This window comes from Maylandia zebra, linkage group LG14, assembly GCF_041146795.1.
Source record: "Maylandia zebra isolate NMK-2024a linkage group LG14, Mzebra_GT3a, whole genome shotgun sequence".
Lineage (NCBI taxonomy): Eukaryota > Metazoa > Chordata > Actinopteri > Cichliformes > Cichlidae > Maylandia > Maylandia zebra.
This window is the reverse complement of record NC_135180.1, coordinates 40,520,559-40,542,118: the sequence shown is the minus strand read 5'-3', so window position 1 is coordinate 40,542,118 and position 21,560 is coordinate 40,520,559. Positions and strand designations below refer to the sequence as shown.

Genomic DNA, 21,560 nt, shown 5'->3' with positions numbered 1-21,560 from the left:
TTCCACACTGACTTTCAGGCTTCTTTAAATTCAGCCATTTGTAGGTAGATACATTTTCATCATACAATGTGCATCCTTCTGTTCCTAACTCATTACCTAGTGCATATCATTATAGATATCCAGCATGAATTTTTAGAGACCGCATGTTCCTTTATTTTCTGCATCTGCACAAGCTTTTTTTGACAGGAAATCTTCAATCCATATAAAAGGCCAGTGATATGAAAAAGAGAGGGACGTCTGATAGGAGCTTAAAAATAATAATAATAATAATAATAATATTAAAAGAAAGACACTAAATCACTGACAAGTGTTAGAGCTTCGTTTTATTTCCAGCAGTGTATGTGTCATTAGGTTTCCTGTTTTTGATCATCCAGAAACAAACATGGTTTTACAACGTTCAAGTAGTGCCTTTTGTTCAGAATATTTTGTAAAAAATGGTGTGTGTGTGTGTGTGTGTATATATATATATATATATATATATATATATATATATATATATATATATATATATATATTATAAACAATGACATGTGATGAAGGTGAAAAGCTCTGCTGGTTTCATCTGTTTCTATAGTCCCAAAACACTAGTTATTACAGTTACACATTATTCACATTTCTTAAAAAAAATTCTATGCTTAATAAACACTGGAGAACTTTTTACAAATATCTAATAAATTATACTGAAAAAGAATCTGAAGAAATTCTGCAAACATGATTTATGACAAAACAGTGACATCTTCTGGCCATGTTTATGACAGCAGGACAGGCAGTGTTATTTCTATTCATGTTTAACTGTGAAAAACTGAAGAAGAAAAGTTTTTATTTCAGTCAAATTTAATGCTGTATTTTTTGTATCTTAACAAAATTTGGTCTTTTGGGCACTCAGTCCTATTTCCTGGGAATGAACTTATGTGAACCCTTTAGATAAACAGCAGCCAATTTCAATACAGTGGGTAACAGGAACTAAATGGGCTCTTTGTAGACTGCATCAGAACACAAAGCAGAAGAAATGGGATCTAACATTATTTGATGTAATTAATGACAGTCACAGTTCTTCACTGCAGTACAATGAATATTTCAAAGGCAGTTCCTGTTGCATTATCTGGTTGGATGGTAGGTAATCTGATTACCAACCACCAGGTCACATGTAAACTACATTTCAGTGTGTTGCACTCCTCTGTCAGACATGGCAGGTATAATATTACTGTTTTATTACATCACTAACATACATAAATTTAAAAACAACACATCATTGTGCCGCTGGCTTACATGCGCCCCACAGCAGACCTGATCTGCTCCAGCTGTCAGAACAGACTCTACTACAGTCAGTTACTCTGGTTTTCTCTTTAATAAAATGCAGATCTGGAGCAAATAAAACATCTGTTGGGGTTAACTATGTCTGAAACAGGAGGTCTGAAAGATATAGGCAGTAAAACCAGTGAAATCTCCCACTTCTCCAGATTTGATCACTTCTTTAGAGTCTGAACAGACAGAGATAAGATCAGGTCCATGTTAAAAAGTATCCAGAACTGGAGACCAATTGCCAGTGTAAACCCAGTTTGTGGTGTTCATGGCAATTGTCATGTCTGGTTACTCTGACACTTTGACCCGAAAAGTGACGCGACCCAGAAATTTGTCTCGCTCATCATCATTGCGGAGGTTAGAACCCTCAACTTTACACTCCACCGTCTGCTCGATGTTATAGTCTTCTTTTGTGAACAATAACTTGACTGCAACAAGCGGTTGCACGTAGTCAGGCTGTAAACGGAGAGAGAGGTTGTTAGCTGTAGCTCATAGCCATCTTCTTGGCTTAACCTCATCTAACAGGAGTCTTCTGCAGCCTTTGCCAGCAATTTTATTGAAGTTATCCAACTAAAAATATGGCTGTTGTGTAGTTAATTGTACTGGCAGACCAATCCAAGAAGTCTGAGCTCCAGTTTTCCTGAGTGGTGAACTGTATGGGAGAGAATTATTCAGCTAAATAACACCTTCAACTTACAAACCCAGTCTTGAAAACTGGCCAAAAGGATAACTTCAATCTTTGGCATAAAGCTGGAAAACTGAGCATGAATAACACTATGCACGCCTGCCACCTCTGCTGAGAAAGCCATGTACTTAGTAAATCAGAACTCAAAGAAAGTTTGGGAGGGTTAGGTTACAGACTGCCTACAAAGACTTCATCATCTACTGCATAAATTAAGGACAAGACCAAATTATGTTATTTGCTACTCGCTCCCAAACCACAAGATAAGATAACTTTCTGAATGAATTTCTTTAATTACTTCTTCTAAACCATCAACATGTTTTTTAGACTCCACAAAGAAGTCCTACCATTAGTTAATCCTTCAATCTTAAATATGATCATCCCATCTCTATTAATGGGCTACATACTACAGGCCTAAAAGCTGCCAGTAATTAAAAATCTATCACTTCACCCAGCTCACCAACCTTTATATTATGTCAAAAATTCTTGACAGAGTATTTGTGAAACAGCTAACTGATCAGAAACCCTTTCTTTGAGTTTCTATCACGGTTCAGAACTTTCAGTACAGAAACAGTATAGTCACTGTTACAAATGATGTTTTTGCCTCTGGCAGTGGAGTGAACTGTGTGCTTGTCCTGCTAGAGTTCAGTGCAGCATTCGATACAATTTACCATAGTATTTTACATTCTTACAACGATTAGAGCATGCCTTAGGTATGAAACCTACTGTGCTGCAGCGGTTTGTTAATTCATATCGATTGGCTTTCTTCATTGGCTCCCTATTAAATCCAGAATTGAATTTAAACTCCTTCTCATATGCTCAGTCGTGAATAATTAAGCCTGATCTCATCTTAAAGACTTCACAGTAGCGCATCACCCAAATACAGTACTTTGCTATCACTGGGAACCACAAGTACGATGGGAGCCAGAGCCTTCAGATTTCAGACCCCTCTTTGTCTGCTGCCATAGGCCTAGGCTGCTAGGGGCTTCCCGTGATGTATCGTTTCTTCACTCACTGTGTTTTTATATACATCTCTGCATTTAATCATTGGTGATTATTAAGTTATGGCATTTGTTATGTCTTCCTCCCACCAACCCCAACCAGTGGCGGCAGATGGCTGCCCATTTCAATCTCCCTTCAATCGGCCAGTCCCTGTCACCAAGCTGAAATTCCCAGTCTTATCCATCTCCCCCATCATTCCAATAGCCTGGTCATTTATGTTGATCTAGAGATCAATTGCAGTCATTCTAACAGAATGATTGCATTTACCCCTCTTACCCCTCTGCAGCCTCCTCCTTGTAAGCTTGCAGCTCTTGCAGCAAGACACTAAAAAATAATTAATTTTCTCATGAAATGCATTTTAACTCCGTGAGATTTTATTCCTCCCTTCAGCTCAGTCTTGGGTTCTGTTTGAGTGATTGTGATAAAAGTTGTCATTGTTGTACTTAAAATTTGTAAACCTTGCCTTAAACTGCAGGCACATTCCATGTAAGGTTCTGGTTTCTTTATTTGGTAAGGAATGTTTACTTCCTGCCCTTTATGGGCTCACCTTTGCTTGTATATGGTGGACCATTAGATTTCAGGCTTTTTCACTGCAAATTGGAATTCCTCATGCCTCTTATAGGCATTTCTTCTGAGAACTGACAAATCAATTCGTATAACTGTGTATGGACTTTCTTGGCATTTCAGGCCTTCGCAATGTTGCTAATCCTCAAATGTTTCATACTCCTTTAGGCCATGGTAAGATTGGTTCTCTTTTCTTTGAGGGTCCTGCTTTAATTCTGTATACAATAAATTGTGTTCAGTTTAATTAAATTCAGTTTTATCAATATAGCGCCAAATCACAACAACAGTCGCCTCAAGGTGCTTTATATTGTACAGTAGATCGTACAATAATACATACAGAGAAAAACCCAACAATTATATGACCCCCTATGAGCAGCACTTTGGCGACAGTGGGAAGGAAAAACTCCCTTTTAACAGGAAGAAACCTCCAGCAGAACCAGGCTCAGGGAGGGGCGGGGCCATCTGCTGTGATTGGTTGGGGTGAGAGAAGGAAGACAGGATAAAGACATGCTGTGGAAGAGAGACAGAGTTTAACAAAATTAAATGCAGAGTGATGTATAAACACAAGGTTACTGAAGAAGAAAAACTCGATGCATCATGGGAATCCTGAGCAGCCGAGACCTATGGCAGCGTCAGTTCCTACAAATGATCTCTCCTTATGGTTGTTGTGATTTGGTGCGTTACAACTAAAATTAAAGGTAAATATTTAAATAAAGCTTAGCAACCTGTATCAAATACTATTCTTGTATTCATTCCTTGTAGGTTAAGTAAACTTTGACGCTTCAAAAATAGAAGTATTGTCAAAGTGAGAGGAAATCTGTTAACCTTAAAGTTGCTCTGACATTTTCCTGCATAAATAGAAAAGTAGAAATAAATCAGATTTTTTTTTTTTTTTTTGCTACATAAAAATACTTCTGAATAAGTACTCAGCATGCAATATTTACTCACGTGAGACTTCTTCCCATAGTATGGAAAAAACATCTTATCCAGACGACCCTCAGACGGAAAGTACTGCATCTGCAAGGAAGTGGCTCTCTACGAGAGAGTGAGGCACATATACAGTTCTTCAATTTAATAGTTCGAAAAAGTAATTTCATTTACTACGGAAACCTTCTAATTTGCACTTCTAAAAATGTGGTGAATTCTCCTTTTACGTTTCTCCTCTGCTTCACAGGTGCACCATGGGATATTTGCATGTTGTGGGTTACCTTGGCAGTGCAGTTGATGTAGGGATCTCCTTCTGGTTTCAGGCCGATTACCTGCAGACAGGTTTTTAAATTAGTATTCACGCAAGTCATTTTTGGCTTTTTTAAAATCAACAAGTGCTTCACTGACCCGGTTCAGCTTGATTATGATGCAGGGTTTCCCCTCCTTGAACCCAAAGCTGGGGTCAGGCAAACCAGAACACTGACGCAGTGTACTTCGTTTAAACTGACAAACCTTCTTTATCGGCTCATTGTCCTGTGTAGTGTATTCGCCCACCATACACAAGTCATTACGCTCCTGAATACTGTCATTATAACCTGAAGAGGAAGAAAGACAAAATGAGGCTTGTATGTCTGAGCAGGGGCAGAGTCGACACTACCGTATTAGACAACACACAGTAAAGTCGATCAACTCTAGATCAGGGGTGGGCAACTCCAGGCATCGAGGGCCGGTGTCCTGCAGGTTTTAGATCTCACCCTGGGTCAACACACCTGAATCAAATGATGAGTTCATTCCCTGGAGAACCATAAGACATGTTGAGGAGGTCATTTAGCCATTTAAATCAGCTGTGTTGGATCAAGGATAAATCTAAAACCTGTAGGACACCAGCCCTCCAGGCCTGGAGTACCCCACCCCTGCTCTAGCTCTGATCCTACAAACCCATCCATCCATTTTCTTCTGCTTATATGGGGCGAGGTCACGGGGGCAGCAGCCCAAGCAGAGAAGCCCAGACCTCCCTCTCCCCAGCCACCTCCTCCAGCTTATCCGGGGGAACACAAAAGCATTTCCAGGCCAGCCGAAAGATATGATCTCTCCAGCCTGTCCTGGGTCTGCCCCGGGGCCTCCTCCCGGTGGGACATGCCCGGAAAACCTCGCTCATGAGGCGCCAGGGGATGTCAGATGCCCAAACTACCTCAACTGGCTCCTTTCGATGTGGAGGAGCAGCAGCTCTACTCGGAGCCCCTCCCGGATGGCCGAACTTCTCACCCTATCTCTAAGGGAGAGGCCAGCTGTCCTTCGGAGGAAGCTCATTTCCGCCGCTTGTATTCGCGATCTCGTTCTTTTGGTCACTACCCACAGCCCTTGACCACAGGTGAGGGTAGGGACGTAGATCGACCGGTAAATTGAGAGCTCCACTTTTACACTTGGCTCTCTCTTCACCACAACAGACCGGTACAGCGTCCGCATCACTGCAGCTGCTGCAACAATCCATCTGTCGATCTCCCGCTCCCTTCTCCCATCACTCATGAACAAGACCCCGAGATACTTGAACTCTTCCACTTGGGGCAGGGTCTCGTCCCTGATCCGGAGTGGGCACTCCACTCTTTTCCGGCCTACAAACCATTTCACTTTATCAATATTTCTTTGATTTATCGGTCAGCCTTCTGCCAGTGTAGCTCAGGACTCTTACATGAGCTTCTTCATCCGTCCTGTTGGAATTCTTTTGTCTTTGAACATGTTTCATACAGTTTTGAATCACTGCAAGCACATGTAATTCAGACAGCCACAGAGCTTTATCAATCCATGATACTGCCTGCATTGTGTTTCACAGATGGATGGCATGTTGGCTGTGAGCATGCAGCCATCCAACCTCAGATGTGCTGCAGTGTTTATGTGAAAAGCAATGTTTCTTCTGTGGTTTACATACATTAACACGACTTTTCAGGGTTGTTTGATGCTGTCTGCTGATCTGATCTTCCTGCGCTGTATATAGTTTCTCAGTTTTTACCAGAGTGTGTGCTCAGTCCAGGTAAAATTATTATAGTACTGTTAGGCTAAATTGGCTTCCGTCAAAATGTACATCATCATACTCAAATCCTTACTCTGACATATGTGACTGGAACTAAACACCTAAATGAAGAGGCAGAGCTCAGAGTACATCATGAGTGAACTCACTGATCCACCTCACCAGGATCTACAGCAGAGGTGGAGCCAGACACTTTATACACCCGGGGCTTAGCCACCTGCTTCACGTGGCTGCTAGGGACATTGATGAATACACAGACTCAGTCTGCGGATTTATCAGGACATGCGTGGAAGATGTCGTCCCATCCAGAACAGTTAAATCCTTCCCAAATCAAAAACCCTGGATTAACGGAGATGTTCGCGCGGCACGGAGCACCACCTTTGCCTCCGCGAACACATCGGACTACAAACACGCACATTACCAACTCCGGAAGACGATCAAAGCAGCCAAACGTGAGTACAGGGACAGGGTGGAGCAACAGTTTGACAACCCTCGGAGTATGTGGCAGGGACTAAACACGATCACAGACTTTAGAGGGAAAACCAGCACACCGCAGACCACGGCCTCTCTGTGTGAGGATCTAAACGTATTCTACGCTAGATTCGACACAGCGAACACCATGAGACCGGACAGTGTGCGCACCGCGGATGACGTCAGTGCGCACACTGTGTCTGAGGAGGATGTGCGGAGGTGCTTCAGGAAGGTGAACGCACGCAAAGCTACTGGTCCGGACGGGATTCCCGGCCGCGTCCTCAAGTCATGCGCGGCTCAGCTGGCTGGAGTGTTCACGCACATCTTCAACCTTTCCCTCTCTCTGTCTGTAGTCCCAGCCTGCTTCAAAATGGCCACCATCGTCCCTGTACCCAAATCCTCCACCATCTCCTCATTGAACGACTGGCGACCTGTAGCCCTGACCCCCATCGTAAGCAAATGCTTCGAGAAGCTGGTCAGGGACTTCATCTGCTCTGCACTACCCGACTCACTGGACCCTCTACAGTTCGCATACCGCCACAACAGGTCCACTGATGATGCCATAGCCCTGACACTACATACTGCCCTGTCACACCTGGAGAAGAGAGACACGTATGTGAGAATGCTGTTTGTAGATTACAGCTCAGCATTCAATACCATCGTTCCCTCGAAGCTGGACAGGAAACTGCAGGATCTAGGACTGAGCAGCTCCCTCTGCAGCTGGATCCTTAGCTTCCTGTCTGACAGACGCCAGGTGGTCAGACTGGGCAGCATCACCTCATCCCCCATCACACTGAACACTGGTGCTCCACAGGGGTGTGTACTGAGCCCTCTCCTGTACTCACTCTACATCTACGACTGCACAGCCACTAACAACTCCAACATCATTGTGAAGTTTGCGGACGACACTACAGTGGTGGGTCTTATCACCAACAGTGATGAAACAGCTTACAGGGAGGAGGTCAGCTCCCTGACCCACTGGTGTCAAGACAACCATCTCACCCTCAACGTCGCAAAGACAAAGGAGTTGATAGTGGACTTCCGGAGGTGCAGAGAAGTACACACCCCCATCACCATCAACGGCGCTGCTGTGGAGAGAGTGAGCAGCTTCCGGTTCCTTGGTGTACATCTGGCTGAGGATCTTATGTGGTCAGTACACACAAACAAAACAGTGAAGAAGGCGCAGCAGCGCCTCTTCTTTCTCAGGAGACTGAAAAGATTCGGCATGAGCCCCCGCATCCTCAGGACCTTCTATCACTGTGCCATTGAGAGCATCCTCACTGGATGCATCACCACCTGGTATGGCAACAGCACCGCCTACAACTGCAAAGCTCTCCAGCGAGTAGTGCGGTGCTCTGAACGGATAATTGGAGGTGAGCTTCCCTCCCTCCAAGACATCTACAGGAAGCGGTGCCTGAGGAAAGCGGGGAGGATCATCAAGGACTCCAGTCACCCCAGCCATAAACTGTTCAGACTGCTTCCATCAGGAAGGAGGTTCTGCAGCATCCGGTCCCGAACCAGCAGACTGAGAGACAGCTTTTTCCATCAGGCCATCAGACTGCTGAACACTTCATAGACACCTCAGCTTCACTACTGGAACTTTAACATTATGCACTCCATACTGTACAGTAACACCACTGTTTTGCACATGTCTCACTCTGTATATTTTATTTTATTTATTGTTTACTCTATTTAATTTGTAAAATATGTGTACACACACACACACACACACACGTAGAAAAATATTTAGTATACACATCCAGAAATGCATATACTATTATATATTGTACATATATTTATTAGTTTCAGATGTAGCCATTCTTGTATTTTGCTTGTTTACATTATTGTATTTTGCACAACTCTGTTGCTTGTGAAGCTCGCACACAAGAATTTCACTCACATGTGCTGTACCAATATACCTGCACATGTGATGTGACAATAAAAGTGATTTGATTTGCTCTTGTTCCATCTCTGTTCTGTCCTCATCCTCCTCTCTCTCTCTCCCCCTCTCTGTTCCTCTCCCCCCCCCCCCTCTCTCTCTCTCTCTCTCTCTCTCTCTCTCTGCTGACAATCAAGCCAAACACCAACATCATCAAATATACAGTTGAAACCAGATATTTACAAACTCTTCATCTAAAAACACTTTTTTAATTGTAACATCAAATCAGACTAAATCTTTATTTTTTAGATAAATATAAAAACATGTTTGTTAACTTTAAGAGTAAAGAGAGAAACTGTCTGTATTTCTTAATTGTAAATGGCACCAAATTGTATTCAAACTGAGCCACACTTATGGAGCTCCACAATTCTTTTCCTGGTGTTTTGTTAACATCTCTTGATTTTCCCATGTCACAGAAACAGGCTCTGTGTTTTGCCTTATATGCATCCACAGCTGTGCCACCAATTTACTCACATGGACTCTACTAACCAATCAGAAGCTTCTTCAGCTCAGAATGGAATCGTCTGCAGTTTCTTATAATTAACAATATACTTAGTGTACTTGTACTCCTACATTTGATGAAAGTGATACAAAACAGAAGCTCTGTCTCTCTTTATTCTGACATTTAACTAATTCAAAAGATATTTCAATATTTATTTATCTAAAACAAAACAAGTTTACTCTAAATTGATGTTTAACAGTTAAAAAAAAAAAAAAAGTTTTTGTTTTCTCCATAAAGTGTAAATATCTGGTTTAAACTGTGAATATCCTGCTGTGTGTTGAAATTCCGTTTTTTGCATAGAAATATACTGAACAACATACAAAGCTTAATATATAAAATAACATCTGAGTTTTTTCTGTGAAAGAAGCTCCTTATGTCCATTGTTGTGTTAATCAGTACATAACTGAAACCGGTTTAGAGAGTTTGTTTAGCCGTGGAAGGTAACAAATGAAAATATGAAATAAACACACATGTAAGCTAAGACTCTCTAAACAAACAGCATTGTTGTTGTTCGGCTTTTCATTTCGCCATTTATTGATTCACTTGAAGAACAAGTAACGTAATATGGGTCAAGTGATCAGTTTGACATCAATCTTTCGTGATACACCGTCATATTTACATTATTTGTACAGTACGAATGATTTGGTTTGGTACCTGGTAAAACTTAAGCTCTCCTCTGTCTGCCTGGCTGTGCTTCTCCTACAGCAAACTCGCAGGCAGCAGCTCCCCCCTCACTCACATGCGTAAGTGCTGTGCTTAGTCACCTAGTGCCTGAGCTCGGATCATACCAAAATTAGGGGGAATTCACGACTGTGCGCTATGTGTTTTGAATAATGTGTGTAGTTTTTGTTTTACACATTTGTCAGTCAGGCATCTAACTATGAAACAAATTACACTCGAAAAAGACCCTGGGCTTCTGAGACACCGATGATCTACAGAGGGGACGCTGGGATGTTAGACCGGATACATTTCACCAAGTGGTGCAATGAGAGGGAAGGTGATCGAGACTGAATGATATCCCATAAATATGATATCCACGTGTCTTTCATGAAGCTCTGCACACAACAGTACATGATGGACACACACAGACAAACCCATGCGTCCAGCACACAGTCATTTGTATTTTATTTATTTTATTTTCTTCAAGCAATATTGAGAGTGATCTATTAAATGTACCAGTCATATTCACTGACATGGAAAATGTGCTACAGGAACACTAACATTGAAATGTGTGTAAAAAAACATTTTGCTTTTCAACCTAAATTCTTAGTCTGAGAACGAACATTAGGTAGCTTAATGGTTCAAGCTCATGTCTGAACACATCTTGGTCCTTTTCTTCCTGGAATAAGCAAAGTCATTTGCAGGAGTACTTCTATAATTCACCCTTACTTCAGCTAGGTTTTGGGCATAATGTTAGCACAGAGGTTCACTGATGTTCTACAGGGAGGGCCATTTATATGGATACACCATAATAACATGGGAAGGGTTGGTGATATTAAAGTCCTGTTTGTGGCACATTAGTATATGTGAGGGGGCAAACTCCTCAAGATGGGTGGTGACCATGGTGGCCATTTAGAAGTCGGCCATCTTGGATACAACTTTTGTTTTTTCAATAGGAAGACGGCCATGTGACACATCAAACGTATTGGTAATGTCACAAGAAAAACAATGGTGTGCTTGGTTTCAACGTAACTTTATTCTTTCATGAGTTATTTACAAGTTTCTCTTTGTTCACAGCCATTGATATGTCGAAGAGGTTAACACGTGAGGAGCGGGTCGAAATTGTGTTGATATCTGGTGAACGCAGTAACCGGGTCATTGCAGCAGATTTCAATGCAAGACACCTTACGAGACCACCCATCTCCCATGCTACAGTCATCAAACTGCTTGCTAAGTTTCATGAAACCGGTTCAGTGTTGGATTTGCCAAAATGTGGACGCAAGAAAACTGTCACTAATGAAGAAACATCAGTGGCTGTCCTAGCTTCATTCAGCAAGAGCCCACAGCGTAGCACTCGCCGCATGTCACTGGAGAGTGGTATTAGTCGAACATCTCTCCGGCGGATATTAGCTACTCACAAATGGCACCCTTACAAACTCCAGCTACTGCAGCATCTCAACGAGGATGACCCAGATTGGCGCACACAATTTGCAGAATGGGCAAAACAAAAATTGGAACAGGACCCTCAGTTCACGCAGAAGATTTTGTTCAGTGATGAGGCAAACTTTTATGTGAAAGGTGAAGTTAACAACAGTACTTTTGAAATGGTGCCGGTGCTTAAACGGTGCTCGAACCGGTGCTCGAACTGGTGCTTAAAGAATGAAGAACACAAACTTTGTCCAAAAACCTCTCGTTTAGCTGTTTTTTTGTAAAAAGATAACAATGAAGATTAGATCAAGTTTTGACAATTCCAGAAATCCTGGAAATGAGTTTGGAGACTCTGTGTGGCGGTTTACATGTTGTACTCACTTTGCAGGAGGTTGTGCAACTGTTGCATGTAATGTTTGTAGTTTTCTGGGTCACTGCGGTTGAAAGTAATTTCAACTGCATGAGGACGAATCACCAAACCTGCAACAAAATCAAAGTCATTACTGAAATTTTTAAAAAATGACCATAAGTAAGGATGAGTGGCAGTAGGGTGAAACAGGAAATGAAAGCACCTGGACTGGCCACTCGATCCTGATGTCGGGGCACATTTTCGTCAAGCGTCTGCAACATCACCCACATGGTGAGAGAAAACATTCCCCCCAGGAAACCATAAAAGATGAGGTAGAAGAGGAGGATGAGACCTACAGAGAACATTCAAATGTTACTTTGTTTCACTGTTGTGGTTAAATAGACAGCAAGAGAATAGCCATTGTTGACTATCAAAAATACTATGGAAACCAGTACCCACAGTTAAAGAGTGATTATAGAAAAGAATGCCTTTATTGTCACTGTACGATTGTACAGTGAGATACAGATCATCTCATACTCAGTGCAAAGGGGGGGGCAGTTCTGCTGCTCTATATACACATATGGACATTGTTAACAAAAACAATGAAAAAAAAAAAATTATATATATATATATATATATATATATATATATATATATATATATATATATATATATATATATATATATATATATACACACACACACACATATATATATATATAAATAAAATGTACAAATTTACAATCAGGTGTAAAAGACAGAAAAGAAAAAGTAAATAAATAAATAAACTGGGTTTTGTATATACAGTTACCGGTGATTGCACATAGAATTTAGTATTACACAATGGTGATTTATGGAGGGAACTGGAAAAATGTGGGGGTGGGGCTGTGCTATCGGAGCTCAGGATGGTTATGGCCTTTGGAAAGAAACTGTTCTTGAGTCTGTGGGTCTTTGTGCTGATGCACCTGTAGCGCCTCCCTGAGGGAAGCAGGCTGAACATGTTGAAACCAGGGTGGGAGCTGTCCTTGATGATGTTTGCTGCTCTGCTGAGGCAGCAGGAGGAGAAAATGTCCATCAGGGAGGGGAGAGGGCAGCTGATGAGCTTCTGTGCTGCCTTAACTACATTCTGAAGCCTCACTCTACCCGCCTTAGTGCAGCTGCCCTACCATACCGTGATGCAGTTTGTTAGCAGGCTCTCAATGGATGAGCAGTAGAACATCAGACGCCCGCTGAGATGTTGTCTCTCCAGGAGATGTCAGCAGAGATGAGGACACCAAGGAACTGGAAGGTGTGGACTCTCTCCACACGCTCCCCGTTGATGTAAAGAGAGGCTAAGTCAGTGCTGTGCCTCATGAAGCCGACAATGACCTCTTTGGTTTTCTTAGTGTTCAGTGCCAGGCTGTTCTCTGAACACCAGGCTGCCAACTTCACGACTTCCTCTCTGTAGGCTGCCTCGTCTCCCTTTGAGATGAGGCAGCCTACCGTGGTGTCATCAGCAGACTTGATGATGAGATTGTTGTTTTGGGTTGAACTGCAGTCGTGGATGTAGAGAGAATACAGGAGGGGGCTCAGCACACAGCCCTGTGGGGAGCCGGTGATCAGTGTGCGAGTGGAGGAGAGATGAGGGCGGAGTCTTACAGTCTGGGGCCGGTTTGTGAGAAAGTCCTTTATCCAGGCGCATGTGAGAGGCGGGAGGCCAAGAGTGACCAGTTTGATGATGAGGACGTCTGGGATGATTGTTTTACTGGGACATGCATGTTCTAGGGGACTCAGCACAGAGTGGAGGGCGATGGCGTCTTCTGTGGATCTGTTTGCACGGTATGCAAACTGGTGGGGGTCGAATTCTGGGGGAAGGTAGTCCTTGATGTGCTGAAGGACTAGTTTCTCAAAGCATTTCATGATTACCGGTGTGAGGGCCACAGGGCGGTAATCGTTCAGGCTGGTGATGGGAGACTTCTTCGACACTGGGATGTTTGTTTCTGATTTTAGACAGGATGGGATGGCTGCCTGATCCAGTGAGAGGTTGAAGATTCTGGTGAAGATGAGGGTGAGCTGGTGGGCACATGCTCTTAGCACCTTGCCAGGTACTCCATCTGGACTCCATCTGGCCTTCCTGGGGTTCACTGCTAGGAGCACATGTCTGACATCGTGCTCCGCTACAGTGAGTGGAGCGGTGCAGGAACCAGGTGAGGATGAGAGCAGGGCTGAAGCAGATGAGTACTGCTGTTGTGGCGTTTCAAAGCTGGTGAAGAAGCGATTTATTTCCTCTGGCAGCTGTACATTCAGTGCACTGTTTTCACAGTGCTGCCTTTGTGGTTTATGTCGTCTTGTATGCCCTACCACACCTCCTGTGTGTTGTTGCTCGACAGCTGGGACTCGATGCTTCTTTTATGGTCTTTAATTCCTCTTTTCAGATCGGCTCAAGGAGTGATCGAACCTGGCCCGTTTTTGTTTTGGGAAAACCCGAATGCTTTTGTCCACAGTCACATTTCCAATACAGAACTTGATGTAGTCCAGTAATAATAATAATAATAATAATAATAATAATAATAATGATGGATTGGATTTATATAGCGCTTTTCAAGGCACCCAAAGCGCTTTAAAATACCACTATTCATTCACTCTCACATTCACACACTGGTGGAGGCAAGCTATGGTTGTAGCCACAGCTGCCCTGGGGCAGACCGACAGAAGCGAGGCTGCCATAGCCCCAGTACTGATTCTGTGAAAGTTTCTAGGTTCTGATATTGAAATATGTCCCAGTCTGTCTGTGTGGAGCAGTCCTGCAGTTTGGAGAGATCATTTTCAGGCCAGGTTGTAACTGTCTTTGTGGTGGGCTTGGTACTGCATCTGAAGGGGGTGTAGGCTGGGGAGAGCAGGAGGGAGAGGTCTTCGGACTGGCCGAGGTGGGGGGAGGGATGTGGCATGGAAACATTCTTAACAAAAAAAAACTAGTTCAAGCACATTTTGTTCATACTACTGTACTATATTAGTACATCTGAGTTATTGTGAACCAAAGAAGTCTATACCAGCTGCATAAAACTGCTTACAGAGCCATTTCTACACCTTTATCAGCACCACTTTCTCTGATTCACTTGTAAGGAAAGTTAAATGTGCTTGCACCTCTAGGGCAGGAAAGCAGAAGGGAGTCAGACTGAAGAAACTGAACAGTTGTGCTTGATTTTATGATCTATCGCCCACTTAAACTATTACTTCTGTTCAGGAAAACACATAACTTTAATTTGGCATCTTAAAACATGGATAACAAAATGACAAAATATATTTTAGCAATAAAATTATCAGCTTGATTAAAGAGCTTGTACCTCCTGGTGGATTAACAATTACAGAAACAGGGGGCTTGGGTCCTGGTTGGTGTGTTGCCGGGGTTGTGGGCGGGTGGGTGCATGGGGGCCCAGCCCTGGAGCAGGGTGCCGCCGGTGCATCGAGCCACCTGGGGGGCTCTTCAACTGGTGGGGAAGATTGTCACATCTTGCAGGAGCTTTCCTCTCCTCAGGGGCTCTCTCTACAGGAGGGGGAGATACAGGAGAGGTGGAGGAAGATCTCAGCCTGGGTGTTTATTGTCTTATGTAGTCTGGAAGAAGAGTGGATGGTGGGGTGGGTGCAGTTTTCTCTGTGGTGGGGTTGGGTGGACTGTCCTGGGCTCTGTGGGGCCGGGGGGCGCTGCTGCGCTGGGCCCCGGTCTGGATGGGCCTGGGCCCCCTTTCCCTGGTGGGTCGCGGAGTATGGGGGTGCCTACTGGGGTCAGCGGGGGAGCTGGCCCCAGGGAGGGGTCACTTGCCCCTCCCTTCCTTCCCTCCCCATCTCCAGCTGCCTCCCTCTTCCCGCTCCACCACAACTACCCACACATGCAGGACCTTGGAGTAGGGGTATGTCACCAGGGTGCAGAGGAGGCCACCCCCCCGTCCCCTTCTGGCTGCCTCTGCCTCAATTTTATCCCACAACTTAGACATTCACATTACTCACACTCTCATTACACATACATATAGGATCTTGGGGGTGGGCACGATACACGGAATCCAAAGTACCATCAGGGTGTACACCCCACCCCTGGCGTCGTTGCCCACCTCTCAATTTTAAATACACGTAGACATTGAGGGCTAGCAGGAGGGACCATGCGCTTACCTGCTGCTCTCTGGCAGGTAGCTCCATGCCCTCCTGGGTTTTAAATGCACCTTAGAACACACATGCATCAACACTACAATGAGCGGGTGGAGGGAGGTTTGGAGTCTTCTCTCACCCCCATTCTCTGCGACCTGCTGGAGCGGGGGGGCTAGGAGGAGGAGTTGGCCATCCGACTGCGGTCTGGAGTGTGGGGCCTCCCTGCTGCTGCGGAGTCGGGGCGGTCTGCCTCCCCCCACCGCAGGGAAAAGGGTAACACCACCTGGGTCTGGGTGCAGTTCCCCCCCTCCAGGGGCAAGGGTACCTAGACCCGGGGCTTAGAGTACGCTTGGGGAGTGTGATCGTGTGTACAGCGTCTCTTTATGTCTGTCTCCACGTTGGTTGAGTGTGGAGTAAGTGTATATGAGAGCATGAGGGTGGGAATGGATGTTTGTATATGTGTGTGCCTGTATTTCTGTGTCTATATGTCAGGTTGGGTGTCAGGCGCCACCTCTCTGGGGACATCTTAGGCCCTCCAAGGTATGGAGGCCTATCTCCCCCTACCACCACTTCCCCTGCCAGTGGCGGACTCCCTCAGACATCGGTGCGTTGGTGGTTCTTTGTGTCCGGGGATGGGCGTCCAGGTACACACCGGCTCACTCCTCACTCCTTCTTTCACTCCTCGTTCAAACCGTCTGTCTTCCCTGTCCATCATGTGAGATTTGGCATCTTCAAAGAGTGACCTTTGACCTTCAGATGCAGATGTACAGCTGAGTCCTGTCGAGGTGGCTGTTTGGTGTCTCCAGTATAGAGGTCTGAGCTCTCCTCGCTGCACTGCACAGCTACACTACATTGTTTAGTTTGTGTCTGAGTGTGTGGCTGGGCTAGAAGTACTCTGGGAAGACACTCCTGGCGCAGAGAACTGAAGAAGCTTCTTGGATGAGAGGTGAAACGTCTTCAAGGAACTTAAAGAAGTCCAGACGCTTTTCTTCCCAAGCTCCTTAGACTACGATGACCTGGATGACTGAGAAGCTTCACAGACAAGATGCTCCTGAGTTTCTCTGATAAACCTGATACATGAAGGATGACAATGTTGTTCTGTTTGTCTTTCTTATCCTCCCTAACTGGTGTCTGACCTTCTCTCCTCTGCATATTTGCTGACTTGATAAAAGCTCAATTATGATAACCGCATGTTTTAGGAGCTTAATTTACATGTGTGGATTCCCTCTTTTTCCCTTCAGGCTTAGAGGGAACATTTTCTGCCCGGAGTTGTTGTAGAGTCCTGATTACTCCAAGTTTGTGTTCCAGAGGGTGGTGTAAAGTGTAAAGTGTGCGTGTTAGTCCCCATAGGGAAATAGTTCCTCTGCATTTAACCCATTCACCCAGTGAAGCAGTGGGCAGCCGCCAGTGCAGCGCCCGGGGAGCAGTGTGTAGGGACGGTACCTTGCTCAGGGGTACCTCAGGGTAGCCGTTCAGTGGAGTCGAACCCCCGACCTTCCGATCATGGGGCCACCACTCTACCTACTGAGCTATCCCTGCCCCTGGTGGGAGTCACACACAGGGAAAACATGCAAACTCTTTACTGAAAGAACCTAATGCCACAGGTGCAATGCAGCAATAAAGAAACACAGCTTTTTCATTAAAAAAAACCAAAACAAAAAACAAACATGCCTTTGTGTAATCTGAAAGAGCTGGACAAGCACAAAGCATCAAACTAGCAATCAGACTTCAGGTGTAGCAGCTATAAGTCTTATAGCCTGATTATTAGGGGTGTGGCAGGGGGATATAACTGTTAGCTAAAAGGAGCTTGCAAAGAAAAGCGTCTGGACTTCTTCAGAACTTCTTCAGTTCAGAACTGAAGAAGCTTCTTGGATGAGAGGTGAAACGTCTTCAAGCAACTTAAAGAAGTCCAGACGCTTTTCTTTGCAAGCTCCTTTGACTACGATGACCTGGATGACTGAGAACCTTCACAGACATAACTGTTAGCTGTCTTCTAGGCTTCATTTTAACTCAAATTTTATTAATACAGCGCCTAATCACAACAGTCACCTCAAGGCACCTTATACTGTAAGGTAGTAATAGATACAGAAAAACCCAACAGTCATATGACCCTCTATGAGCAAGCACTTTGGTGACAGTGGGAAGGAAAAACTCCCTTTTAACAGGAAGAAACCTCTGGCAAGTAACTGATTGGAGTGCCATGTTTTTTTATACACGAAGAACTTTAATGGTCCTAGAACAGACTACTGAGGAACCTGAAATGTGATCATATTCTGGAGCTTTTCCAGTAAACAGGAACTGCTGACTGGTCAATTAAAATTCTTATTATTCAGTTAAATTTGATATGGTGAAGGAATGAAGAGGGGGTGTTTTGTTTGTTTAATTTGGTTGGTAGAGGGGGGGGTTTACAGAAACCATACTGGTGTTTGTAAAGAGTTAAATTAGTATGTACATGGGAAAAAAAGAAAAAAAAACTTTTCTAAATAAAAGCTACGCCCAGCTCCTGTATTCACGAGAATACCTGATTTGGCAAATACTTTTCATCAGATGTCTTTCCTGACACAAACTCTAAAGGATCCCTTTTCCAGGATTAAACCAAGATATTGTTTGGTGAATGTGTAAGCCAAAAAAATGAGTTACAAAGTAGTACTTTTGTATGCATTAGAGAGGGTTTACAGTAATTAAAGCAGCATGTATTGTTAAGTTCAGTCTGTTATCTGTGTGTTCATTTTTTTCCTGTCAGGCTGTGTTTTATCAGCTTTGTATCATTATCAGCTCAGACTTCTGCCTAAACATCCAGCATCACTTCGCACTGATGCTGAACAGACTAAGGCCATGTCCACACTAATACGTTTTTGTTTGAAAATGCATCTTTTTCTCTCCGTCCACACTGAGATGGCGTTTTTGGTCAAGGAAAACCGCGTTTTGAAAACGCTCTCCAAAGCAGATACATTTGAAAATCCCATTTTTGCGTTGCAGTGTGGACAGCAAACCCGGAGCCTTTTTGAAAACAATGACACATTTTAGTTATGTGATGCAGTCATGTGACCAATTAAACTAAAATAGCAGAGGGCAATTTACAGCAGTTGTTTTGTCTGTTCTCAATTTTGACAGCCCTATTAAAGATTAATATCAGTCTGCACATGCTCCAGAGAGCTTTTCTTCAAATTCTTTAATTCTCACTCGCTTTTTAAACTTTGTACTTTTGTGTTACTCACAGCAACAACTCCACCTCATTGTTAGTCCTTTAAAAAAAACCTCTGCTTTTCCTCGACGTTTTGCTGCAACGTTTCAAAGAGCCAGTGTTCTGAGAAACCATCCTACTCTGACAAAACGTCCTACCTGCATTATAATTTTGACAGTGACTTGCAACTAAACCTAACCCTACCCATAACCATAACCTTAAGAAGTATTCCGGATGGGTGAGAGAAAAAGAAGCTAATTCGGTGTCGGTGTTGTGCGCATGCGCTGCGTCTGCGCAGAAACATTGGGTAGGATGTTTTTTTCAGGTAGGATGGATTCCCAGAACACCTGAAAGTTTATAAAAAGAAAAAAAAAAGAAAAAAGAAATGAGGCAGGTTGAATCTTCTTATTTTTCACGCATGCGCAGAACTGGAATGTAAGCGTTTTTGGCCGTTTCAATGTGGACGCACACCTCTGTGAAAATGGATGAAAACGATAGTGTGGACGTGGAACGTTTTCAAACTAATTTATCTGGGCTAGTGTAGACGTAGCCTAAATCATTTAAAAATCAACCGGTTTTTCTCACTTCCTGTCAGATAACTCCTGCTCCACAGGGACCTAAAACTAAGGAGCCAAAATGGCTTCCTTCAAACAAGATGAACTTAAGACCAAGGCCCAGGCTCAGATGAAGGAGGATTATTTGGAACAGAGTCATGCTGAGCTACTCTAGAAAGCCCAAAAATGAGGACATGAAGGTGGAAGTGAGGAGAACAGTTCTGATGAGTTGTGTCTTTGATACTGTTGGCTGTAACCCCAGAGACATTAATTCAGTCACGGTTGCGATGTCATCAGCATTACTGAACTTTTTAAACTGGAAATTTATTAATAAATCCTCAGTGTGTTGATCCTATTTTCATGTTAAGACTGAAAGCTTTTAAAACAGTTTTGTTTTTCGTAGTCACGACGGAACGGACAAACTCTTTTATTAAAATCTTTGCTGGGTTAGGATGATGATCCTAAATCTGCCTCTTAGTCTTTTGTAAATAAATGATAAGTAACGATTTTACCTCAGTCATGACTGTAGAAATCTTATAAGCAGTCTTCCCTCTGAGCTTCACTCAGACTCATTAAATCTCATCAACGATTAAAATCAATATGAACACGATGGTTATTAAATGTTGTTAGTGTTGAATGTGTGCATTAGTACACAGTGTGTGCAGGCTGTGGTGTACAGCAGCATAAATACTGCAGTATGTTGTAGTACCGTCACAGAGTTGCAGAGGATTTTACATAATTAAACATGAACTCGGCGCGCCTGAGGGCGCAGAGGGTGAATCTGCTTTATTCTGACATCTTCAGCTGTGTTAATGAAAATCACTCATCCGAGCTCACATATTAGCCCGGCTCGGCCCGATCCGGCTCGGCCCACTGTGAAGCTGCGCGCATCGTGACAGGCACCCTTAGCTCAGCGGGATTACAGCCGTGACCGACCGAGCCGAGTAGGGTCAGACCGGGTCAGAACAGACTTCAACTGTCGGGAAAAGATCAGGTTCTTTGGCCGCCTCTCTTACCCCAGCTGCCAGCGGTTCGGCCCAGAAACTCCCCGGTCCGCGGGTTGTAGATGAAATCCTTCCAGGAATCCTGCTTCTCCTCCTTCTTCTTCTCCATTTTCGCTTCATTCGCTTCTTTCTTGTCGTCCTTCTTTTCCTGTTTCTCCTCCTTTTTCTCTTCTTTCTCCTCCGCCTTCACCTCCTCCTTCGTATTATCCTGGTTCTGATCTTGGTTCGGTTCCTGGGTCTGATCCTGATTTGGTTCCTGGGTCTGGACCTGCGGACTGGACGACATACCGATGCCGGACTAAACTGATCTGGGCTAATCAAGGCTAAACACCAACAGCTGGGATAAACCGATCCGTCGGATCTACGTGAGGAGCCCTGTACGCGCACGCGCAATCACACACACACACACAAGCACATAGGGACTGCTGCAGAACGAGACGCATGCGCAGCACAGAGCATGTGTGAGGGCTGAGGGTCTCCAGTGATAAAGACGATGATGATGATGATGATGATGATGATGAAGATGCACTGTGTTGTGAGAATAGGCTGAGACCATCATCCATCCATCCTAAAGTCTGTCCCAGCTGTTGTGTGTGTGTGTAGGGGGGTTTAATTACAATTAATTCTAATCAGTTAACTCTTACATCCCCAAAAGTTATCGCCAATCTAACCATAACCCTACTATCGTGTGATATGGGTTAATATAATGTTAAGTCACCAGTCAGTCTCTGAAGGACGAGGATATTCAGTGTTTTTGTCAATAAAAAATATGCCTGATAAGCCCTTTCACTGTAATTTTTGTATAAAACAATAAAAATAAGCCCTGAAAGAAAAAAATAAGCTGCTC

General features: G+C 43.9%; 1 protein-coding gene across 1 annotated transcript; it reads right to left on the bottom strand.

The window, feature by feature from the left end:
- Positions 1-305: 305 nt before the first annotated feature.
- On the bottom strand, positions 306-21,129 carry LOC101482597 (sodium/potassium-transporting ATPase subunit beta-3). The gene is made up of 7 exons (XM_004572541.5): positions 20,726-21,129; positions 12,076-12,204; positions 11,885-11,983; positions 4,886-5,073; positions 4,759-4,809; positions 4,499-4,585; positions 306-1,758 (listed from the first exon to the last, which is right to left on the bottom strand). The coding sequence occupies exons 1-7, from the start codon at positions 20,997-20,999 to the stop codon at positions 1,591-1,593; spliced, it is 996 nt and encodes a 331-aa protein (XP_004572598.3). The 5' UTR covers positions 21,000-21,129; the 3' UTR covers positions 306-1,590.
- Between the last annotated feature and the right edge of the window lie 431 nt (positions 21,130-21,560).

Bases quoted from the DNA above. Each gene is read 5' to 3' on its own strand.
- LOC101482597 (XM_004572541.5), bottom strand. From the start codon at position 20,999: ATGTCGTCCAGTCCGCAGGTCCAGACCCAGGAACCAAATCAGGATCAG. The intron at 5,074-11,884 runs GTGAGTACAACA...CTTCCTCTTCAG, and splicing joins GTTGCACAACCTCCTGCAAA to GTTATAATGACAGTATTCAG. The intron at 1,759-4,498 runs GTGAGTAAATAT...CTCCGTTTACAG, and splicing joins ACTATGGGAAGAAGTCTCAC to CCTGACTACGTGCAACCGCT.